Source organism: Oncorhynchus mykiss, chromosome 13, assembly GCF_013265735.2.
Source record: "Oncorhynchus mykiss isolate Arlee chromosome 13, USDA_OmykA_1.1, whole genome shotgun sequence".
In the NCBI taxonomy this organism is placed as follows: domain Eukaryota; kingdom Metazoa; phylum Chordata; class Actinopteri; order Salmoniformes; family Salmonidae; genus Oncorhynchus; species Oncorhynchus mykiss.
In genome coordinates this window covers 1355807-1366101 of record NC_048577.1, presented here as the reverse complement: position 1 = coordinate 1366101, position 10295 = coordinate 1355807, and the positions used below count along the sequence as shown (strand labels likewise).

The following is a 10295-nucleotide window of genomic DNA, read 5'->3' as shown; positions in this document are numbered from 1 at the left end:
CTACTGTATGTAGCCTCGCTACTGTATATAGCCTCTCTACTGTATGTAGCATCTCTACTGTATATAGCCTCTCTACTGTATGTAGCCTCTCTACTGTATGTAGCCTCTCTACTGTATGTAGCCTCTCTACTGTATATAGCCTCTCTACTGTATGTAGCCTCTCTACTGTATATAGCCTCTCTACTGTATGTAGCCTCTCTACTGTATGTAGCCTCTCTACTGTATATAGCCTCTCTACTGTATATAGCCTCTCTACTGTATGTAGCCTCTCTACTGTATGTAGCCTCTCTACTGTATGTAGCCTCTCTACTGTATGTAGCCTCTCTACTGTATGTAGCCTCTACTGTATGTAGCCTCTCTACTGTATGTAGCCTCTTTACTGTATGTAGCCTCTCTACTGTATGTAGCCTCTCTACTGTATGTAGCCTCTCTACTGTATGTAGCCTCTCTACTGTATGTAGCCTCTACTGTATGTAGCCTCTCTACTGTATGTAGCCTCTTTACTGTATGTAGCCTCTCTACTGTATGTAGCCTCTCTACTGTATGTAGCCCCTCTACTGTATGTAGCCCCTCTACTGTATGTAGCCTCTCTACTGTATATAGCCTCTACTGTATATAGCCTCTCTACTGTATATAGCCTCTCTAGTGTATATAGCCTCTCTAGTGTATGTAGCCTCTCTACTGTATATAGCCTCTCTACTGTATATAGCCTCTCTACTGTATGTAGCCTCTCTACTGTATATAGCCTCTACTGTATGTAGCCTCTACTGTATATAGCCTCTCTACTGTATGTAGCCTCTCTACTGTATGTAGCCTCTCTACTGTATGTAGCCCCTCTCTACTTATCTATTGTTCACCTAATACCTATTTTTTACTTACAAATCACACTGTTGGTTAGGGCCTGTAAGTAATCATTTCACTGTAAGGTCTACTACACCTGTTGTATTAACTCCCGTGACAAATAAACTTTGATTTGTTCTGGATCATACAAGACAAGGCTCCTGTTTCTATGAGCTGTTCTGGAAGGCTACTTACTTATATAATAATTTACATTTTGCAAATAATATAATAAACAACATCATAGGGTTGACATTTTGCATCCAATCAATCGAAGCTAATAAGATTTTTTATTTTTTTTATTTTTTACATATTTAAAAATATTTGATTTGATTTTAGACATGATCAGGTCTCCAGATGAAAAAACTCAAACAAAAGTAAAGCTCTTTTTTTCTTAAATGATTTCATATAAACAATACGATTTAATGTCGCATGAACAAAAACCTAAATTCTCAGTCAAAAACACAAGTCAGAACACAGCCTCTCTATTCTCTCATGTGATTTCAGGTCCTCTGCCCGGGAAAATGTCTTTCCGCAATTAGAGCAGTGGTATGTCTTCTCCTCCTGTGTATGTATCCTCTGATGTGATTTCAGGTTCCCCAACTGAGTAAAACTCTTTCCACAGTGGGAACATTGGTAGGGCTTTTCTCCTGTGTGTGTCCTCTCATGCTTTGTCAGGCCTTCTAACCACCTAAAACTCTTTCCACAGTGGGAACAGTGGTAGGGCTTTTCTCCTGTGTGTATTCTCTCATGTGACTTCAGGCTCCCTAACCAGGTAAAAGTCAATCCACAATGGGAGCAGTGGTAAGGCTTCTCTCCAGAGTGTATTCTCTTGTGTATTTTCAGGCTACCTAACTGACTAAAACTATTTCCACACTGGGAGCATTGGAAAGGCTTTTCTCCTGTGTGTGTCCTCACATGCTCTTTTAGGTTTCGTAACTTAGTAAAACTCTTTCCGCAGTGCGAGCAGTGATGTCGTTTGGCTGGTTTGGGCGTCTCTGGGTCTGGTTCCCCTGAAGGACTCTTCCCGCTGTCAGAGGGAGAGTCTGGTCTCTCTCCTGCCAAAGATAAACAGATTATTTAGTTAAACAGAGGCCTGAATGAAACCTCCACATGATAAAACTGTCTTCTTATGAGGTTTAATCTAGACAACAACCCTCAATAACCTGAGGTCAGTTTTCACAACATTACATCATTAAAAGTAAACTTGGTGAGATTTTAAAAACAAATTATGTAGAGCTCCAAATCCAATCTTGTTCTCATGGGTGTCATGTTTTGGTCGAAAAATGTTCTAAAATGGTCATAAAATGTACATTTCGACTTCCAAATCTAACCACAAAGACGTTTGGAGGTCCACACATCAGAGAATGTTGGACTTGAATGGGAATGTCTGTGGTTTTAAATTATACTGTCAATCCTCCATAAGAAACCTGTTGAAATCATAAAAATAAACAGAATAGAGAGGACCATTTAAGTTGACATTCAACGGTTGGATGGACCGGCGGCCATCTTGTATTACCTAAGTACTTTTCCTTGACATCCAAAAGTTCTCGTTACATTTTGAATGCTTAGCAGGACAGAAAAATGGTCAAATTCACATACTTATCAAGAGAACATCCCAGGTCATCCTTACTGCATCTGATCTGACAAATACATTGTTTGTAAATTACGTCTGAGTGTTGGTGTTTGCCCCTGGCTATCTGTAAAATAATTTAAAAAAAGAAAATGGTGCCGTCTGGTCTGCTTAATATAAGGAATGTGAAATTATTTATACTTTTACTTTTTATACTTAAAAGTATATTTTAGGAATTACATTTATAATTTGACATTTAAGTATATTTAAAACCAAATACTTTTACTCAAGTAGTATTTTACTCTGTGACTTTTACTTGAGTCATTTTCTATGAAGGAACCTTTACTTTTACTCCAGTTTGACAGTTGGGTACTTTTTTCACCACTGGGCTGAAAGGTCCATTCTATGAATTCTATGGTCTGAAAGGTCCATTCTATGACTTATATGGGCTGAAAGGTCCATTCTATGGTCTGAAAGGTCCATTCTATGAATTATATGGTCTGAAAGGTCCATTCTATGAATTCTATGGTCTGAAAGGTCCATTCTATGAATTCTATGGTCTGAAAGGTCCATTCTATGACTTCTATGGGCTGAAAGGTCCATTCTATGAATTCTATGGTCTGAAAGGTCCATTCTATGAATTCTATGGTCTGAAAGGTCCATTCTATGAATTCTATGGTCTGAAAGGTCCATTCTATGAATTCTATGAACTGAAAGGTCCATTCTATGAATTCTATGAACTGAAAGGTCCATTCTATGAACTGAAAGGTCCATTCTATGAATTCTATGGTCTGAAAGGTCCATTCTATGAATTCTATGGTCTGAAAGGTCGATTCTATGAACTGAAAGGTCCATTCTATGAATTCTATGTGTATAATTGAAATGACTCCCTGTATTCAACTGACCTCTCAGAGGGTCTAAACTACACGTTTTAGATAATTGACATTAAAAAGGTTAAAAATGTAGATTTTTTTTTTTTTTTTTGGGGGGGGGGGGGGTTATAAATCAGCTTAACAACCCTTTTTGTAAGCTTTTAAATGATATCAAACTCAACCGTTTGTCTATTCCAGTGATTCAAACATGGGATGTCTCATGGTGTGGTGGGGAATACAAAACAGGTCAACTTTGAATTTTTTTTATTATTTATTTTACTAGACAAGTCAGTTAAGAACAAATTCTTATTTTTAATGAAGGCCTAGGAACAGTGGGTTAACTGCCTTGTTCAGGGGCTGAACGACAGATTTTCACCTTGTCAGCTCGGGGATTCGATCTTGCAATCTTTTGGTTACTAGTCCAAGGCTCTAACCACTAGGCTACCTGCCGCCTCTACACTCTAACCACTAGGCTACCTGCCGCCTCTACACTCTAACCACTAGGCTACCTGCCGCCTCTACACTCTAACCACTAGGCTACCTGCCGCCTCTACACTCTAACCACTAGGCTACCTGCCGCCTCTACACTCTAACCACTAGGCTACCTGCCGCCCCTACACTCTAACCACTAGGCTACCTGCCGCCCCTACACTCTAACCACTAGGCTACCTGCCGCCTCTACACTCTAACCACTAGGCTACCTGCCGCCTCTACACTCTAACCACTGGGCTACCTGCCTCCTCTACACTCTAACCACTAGGCTACCTGCCGCCTCTACACTCTAACCACTAGGCTACCTGCCTCCTCTACACTCTAACCACTAGACTACCTGCCTCCTCTACACTCTAACCACTAGGCTACCTGCCTCCTCTACACTCTAACCACTAGGCTACCTGCCTCCTCTACACTCTAACCACTAGGCTACCTGCCTCCTCTACACTCTAACCACTGGGCTACCTGCCGCCCCCACATCTCCTGAATGTTTTGCCATTCAGGTCCAAAAAGTCACATTCTGACCACTTCACTATGGACACTATATGGACACTATGGATACTATATGGACACTATGGATACTATGGACACTATGGATACTATGGACACTATGGACACTATGGATACTATGGACACTATGGACACTATGGATACTATGGACACTATGGATACTCTATGGACACCCTATGGACACTATGGATACTATGGACACTCTATGGACACTATGGATACTATGGACACTATGGATACTATGGATACTATGGACACTATGGATACTATGGATACTACGGATACTATGGACACTATGGACACTATGGACACTATGGATACTCTATGGACACTATGGATACTATGGATACTACGGACACTACGGACACTCTATGGACACTATGGACACTATGGATACTCTATGGACACTATGGATACTACGGACACTACGGACACTATGGATACTACGGACACTACGGACACTCTATGGACACTATGGATACTACGGACTCTATGGACTCTATGGACACTATGGACTCTATGGACACTATGGATACTACGGACTCTATGGACTATATGGACTCTATGGACACTATGGATACTATGGATACTATGGACTCTATGGACTCTATGGACACTATGGATACTACGGACACTATGGATACTATGGATACTACGGACTCTATGGACACTATGGACACTATATGGACACTATGGATACTATGGACACTATGGATACTATGGACACTATGGATACTCTATGGACACTATGGATACTACGGACACTATGGATACTATGGATACTACGGACACTATGGACACTATGGATACTCTATGGACACTATGGATACTACGGACACTACGGACACTATGGATACTATGGATACTACGGACACTACAGACACTCTATGGACACTATGGATACTACGGACACCTTGGACACTACGGACACTCTATGGACACTATGGATACTATGGACACTACGGATACTACGGACACTACGGACACTCTATGGACACTACGGACACTCTATGGATACTATGGACTCTATGGACACTATGGACACTATGGATACTATGGACACTATGGACACTATATGGACACTACGGACACTATGGACACTATGGACAGTCTATGGACACTATGGATACTATGGACTCTATGGACACTATGGATACTATGGACACTATGGACACTATATGGACACTACGGACACTACGGACACTCTATGGACAATCTATGGACACTATGGATACTATGGATACTATGGACACTATGGATACTTTGGATACTATGGACACTATGGATACTATGGACACTATGGATACTATGGACACTATGGATACTATGGACACTATATGGACACTATGGATACTATGGACACTATATGGATACTACGGACACTCTATGGACACTCTATGGACACTATGGATACTATGGACTCTATGGACACTATGGACACTATGGATACTATGGACACTATGGATACTACGGACACTATGGACACTATGGATACTATGGATACTATGGACACTATGGATACTATGGACACTATATGGACACTACGGACACTCTATGGACACTCTATGGACACTATGGATACTATGGACACTATATGGACACTATGGACACTCTATGGACACTATGTATACTATGGACTCTATGGACACTATGGATACTATGGACACTATGGATACTTTGGATACTATGGACACTATGGACACTACGGACACTCTATGGATACTCAAAAGGGATGCTGTCAAAAACATGATTGAATTGAAATGGATTTATCCTCTATATCTACAACAGGGCTACACTACATCCTCTATATCTACAACAGGGCTACGCTACATCCTCTATATCTACAACAGGGCTACACTACATCCTCTATATCTACAACAGGGCTACGCTACATCCTCTATATCTACAACAGGGCTACGCTACATCCTCTATATCTACAACAGGGCTACGCTACATCCTCCATATCTACAACAGGGCTACGCTACATCCTCTATATCTACAACAGGGCTACACTACATCCTCTATATCTACAACAGGGCTACGCTACATCCTCTATATCTACAACAGGGCTACGCTACATCCTCTATATCTACAACAGGGCTACGCTACATCCTCCATATCTACAACAGGGCTACGCTACATCCTCTATATCTACAACAGGGCTACGCTACATCCTCTATATCTACAACAGGGCTACGCTACATCCTCCATATTTACAACAGGGCTACGCTACATCCTCCATATCTACAACAGGGCTACGCTATAACCATCCTCTATATCTACAACAGGGCTACGCTACATCCTCTATATCTACAACAGGGCTACGCTACATCCTCCATATTTACAACAGGGCTACGCTACATCCTCCATATCTACAACAGGGCTACGCTACATCCATCCTCCATATCTACAACAGGGCTACGCTACATCCTCTATATCTACAACAGGGCTACGCTACATCCTCTATATCTACAACAGGGCTACACTACATCCTCTATATCTACAACAGGGCTACGCTACATCCTCCATATCTACAACAGGGCTACACTACATCCTCCATATCTACAACAGGGCTACGCTACATCCTCTATATCTACAACAGGGCTACGCTACATCCTCTATATCTACAACAGGGCTACGCTACATCCATCCTCCATATCTACAACAGGGCTACGCTACATCCTCTATATCTACAACAGGGCTACGCTACATCCTCTATATCTACAACAGGGCTACGCTACATCCATCCTCTATATCTACAACAGGGCTACGCTACATCCTCTATATCTACAACAGGGCTACACTACATCCTCCATATCTACAACAGGGCTACGCTACATCCTCTATATCTACAACAGGGCTACGCTACATCCTCCATATCTACAACAGGGCTACGCTACATCCTCCATATCTACAACAGGGCTACGCTATAACCATCCTCTATATCTACAACAGGGCTACGCTATAACCATCCTCTATATCTACAACAGGGCTACACTACATCCTCTATATCTACAACAGGGCTACGCTATAACCAACCTCTATATCTACAACAGGGCTACACTACATCCTCTATATCTACAACAGGGCTACGCTACATCCTCCATATCTACAACAGGGCTACGCTACATCCATCCTCTATATCTACAACAGGGCTACGCTACATCCTCCATATCTACAACAGGGCTACGCTACATCCTCTATATCTACAACAGGGCTACGCTACATCCTCCATATCTACAACAGGGCTACGCTACATCCTCCATATCTACAACAGGGCTACGCTACATCCTCCATATCTACAACAGGGCTACGCTATAACCATCCTCTATATCTACAACAGGGCTACGCTATAACCATCCTCTATATCTACAACAGGGCTACACTACATCCTCTATATCTACAACAGGGCTACGCTATAACCAACCTCTATATCTACAACAGGGCTACACTACATCCTCTATATCTACAACAGGGCTACGCTACATCCTCCATATCTACAACAGGGCTACGCTACATCCATCCTCTATATCTACAACAGGGCTACGCTACATCCTCCATATCTACAACAGGGCTACGCTACATCCTCCATATCTACAACAGGACTACGCTACATCCTCCATATCTACAACAGGGCTACGCTACATCCTCCATATCTACAACAGGGCTACGCTACAACCATCCTCTATATCTACAACAGGGCTACACTACATCCTCTATATCTACAACAGGGCTACGCTATAACCAACCTCTATATCTACAACAGGGCTACACTACATCCTCTATATCTACAACAGGGCTACGCTACATCCTCCATATCTACAACAGGGCTACGCTACATCCATCCTCTATATCTACAACAGGGCTACGCTACATCCTCCATATCTACAACAGGGCTACGCTACATCCTCCATATCTACAACAGGACTACGCTACATCCTCCATATCTACAACAGGACTACGCTACATCCTCCATATCTACAACAGGGCTACGCTACATCCTCTATATCTACAACAGGGCTACGCTACATCCTCCATATCTACAACAGGGCTACGCTACATCCTCTATTTCTACACACATCGTACAGTGTAGTTTTTTCAATTCCTACATTAAACAACATATTCAAGCATAAACAGTCAGTCGAACGTCGCTTTAAAACCACGCATCAGTTCAACAATAGTTTGTGCTGCCGTTTTTAAGACAGTACTTACGGGTCTTAATCAGATCTCCTGTCTCCTCCTCTTTCAATGTGACAGTCATCTCCTCCTCCTCCTCTTTCACTCCAAAAACTGAATCCTCCTCTCTCTCTTCCTCCTCTTCTTTTACTGTAACATCCTCCTCCTCTTTCACTCTGAACGCGTCTTCCTCTTCTTTCACTGAAACGCATTTCTCTTCTTCTTTCACAGTACCAGACTCACCCTCTACTTGTTTTTGTATTGTAACATCCTCCTCTTCCTCCTCCTCTTTCACCAGCGCTTCTTTCTCCGTCCAGCAGACATCCTCTTCTTTATCAGGAGGAGAGCAGCTTAGTGAAGTCATGGTCGGGAATGTTAGCTAACTAGCTAGCGTTCGTTAGCCTATTGATAAGCTCATTAATCAAGCCAGCTACCTAACAACGTATACATGAAATTAAATGGGGAAACTAGCTAGCAACAAGACATATGTATTTTTAAAACACAGGTGCAACTAAACAACGACTATTTTGTCTTGAAAGCTACCGAGGTGACTGACCAGCTGTTGTTGTTGAAGAAACATCCTGTCCACTAGATTATACGTCACACTGGCAGCGTCGCCTGAAAGACGCTCATCTCCATCTGCTGATTGGAGTGGGTAACGCAGTTGAGATCGATGTTTATTTTATTCCCAGACAAAAAAAAGCTCCTATTTTTCATTTCTTTCATCACATAATAGCACAATAATGGGCGGCAAGTAGCCTAACGGTTAGAGTGGTTTGAATACCAGAGTGGAACAGGAAAACATCTGAAAGATTTGTTGATGTGTCTTTAAGCAAGGAACTAATTTGCTCCAGGGATGCCGTACTACTGTGGCCGACCCTGTAAAACAACACATTTCACTGCACCTATGTGGTGTTTTTTGTTGTGGTATCTTACTAGCAGATGTCCAAAGGAAAGCGTGTGGTGATTCATTAGTGCAGATTTGTAATGAGTATGAATGTAGAAGCATATCACCAGACTGCATTCAAAGAGGAGCTGCACACAAGTTACACTAATCTAATTGCAAATGGTGAGGGGGACCCCAGAATTATCATGGTGAGGGGGGACCCCAGAAAAATAATGGTGAGGGGGGACCCCAGAATAATAATGGTGAGGGGGGACCCCAGAATAATAATGGTGAGGGGGACCCCAAAATAATAATGGTGAGGAGGGACCCCAGAATAATAATGGTGAGGAGGGACCCCAGAATAATAATGGTGAGGGGGGACCCCAGAATAATAATGGTGAGGGGGACCCCAGAATAATAATGGTGAGGGGGACCCCAGAATAATAATGGTGAGGGGGACCCCAGAATAATAATGGTGAGGGGAACCCCAGAATAATAATGGTGAGGGGGGACCCCAGAATAATAATGGTGAGGAGGGACCCCAGAATAATAATGATGAGGGGGGACCCCAGAATAATAATGGTGAGGAGGGACCCCAGAATAATAATGGTGAGGAGGGACCCCAGAATAATAATGGTGAGGAGGGACCCCAGAATAATAATGGTGAGGGGGGACCCCAGAATAATAATGGTGAGGGGGACCCCAGAATAATAATGGTGAGGGGGGACCCCAGAATTATCATGGTGAGGGGGACCCCAGAATAATAATGGTGAGGGGGACCCCAGAATAATAATGGTGAGGGGGACCCCAGAATAATAATGGTGAGGGGGGACCCCAGAATAATAATGGTGAGGAGGGACCCCAGAATAATAATGGTGAGGGGGACCCCAGAATAATAATGGTGAGGGGGACGCCAGAATAATAATGGTGAGGGGGACCCCAGAATAAT

At 42.6% G+C, this 10295-nt stretch overlaps 1 protein-coding gene across 1 annotated transcript; it reads right to left on the bottom strand.

The window, feature by feature from the left end:
- Positions 1-859: 859 nt before the first annotated feature.
- On the bottom strand, positions 860-9093 carry LOC110513328 (zinc finger protein 239). Its single transcript, XM_036939854.1, has 2 exons — positions 8497-9093; positions 860-1895 (listed from the first exon to the last, which is right to left on the bottom strand). Exons 1-2 carry the CDS (start codon positions 8822-8824, stop codon positions 1294-1296), a joined length of 930 nt encoding a protein of 309 aa, XP_036795749.1. The 5' UTR covers positions 8825-9093; the 3' UTR covers positions 860-1293.
- Between the last annotated feature and the right edge of the window lie 1202 nt (positions 9094-10295).

Excerpts from the sequence above, each read along its gene's own strand:
- LOC110513328 (XM_036939854.1), bottom strand. The coding sequence starts at position 8,824 with ATGACTTCACTAAGCTGCTCTCCTCCTGATAAAGAAGAGGATGTCTGC. Across the intron at positions 1,896-8,496 it reads AGGAGATCTGATTAAGACCC|GAGAGAGACCAGACTCTCCC; the intron begins GTAAGTACTGTC and ends TATCTTTGGCAG.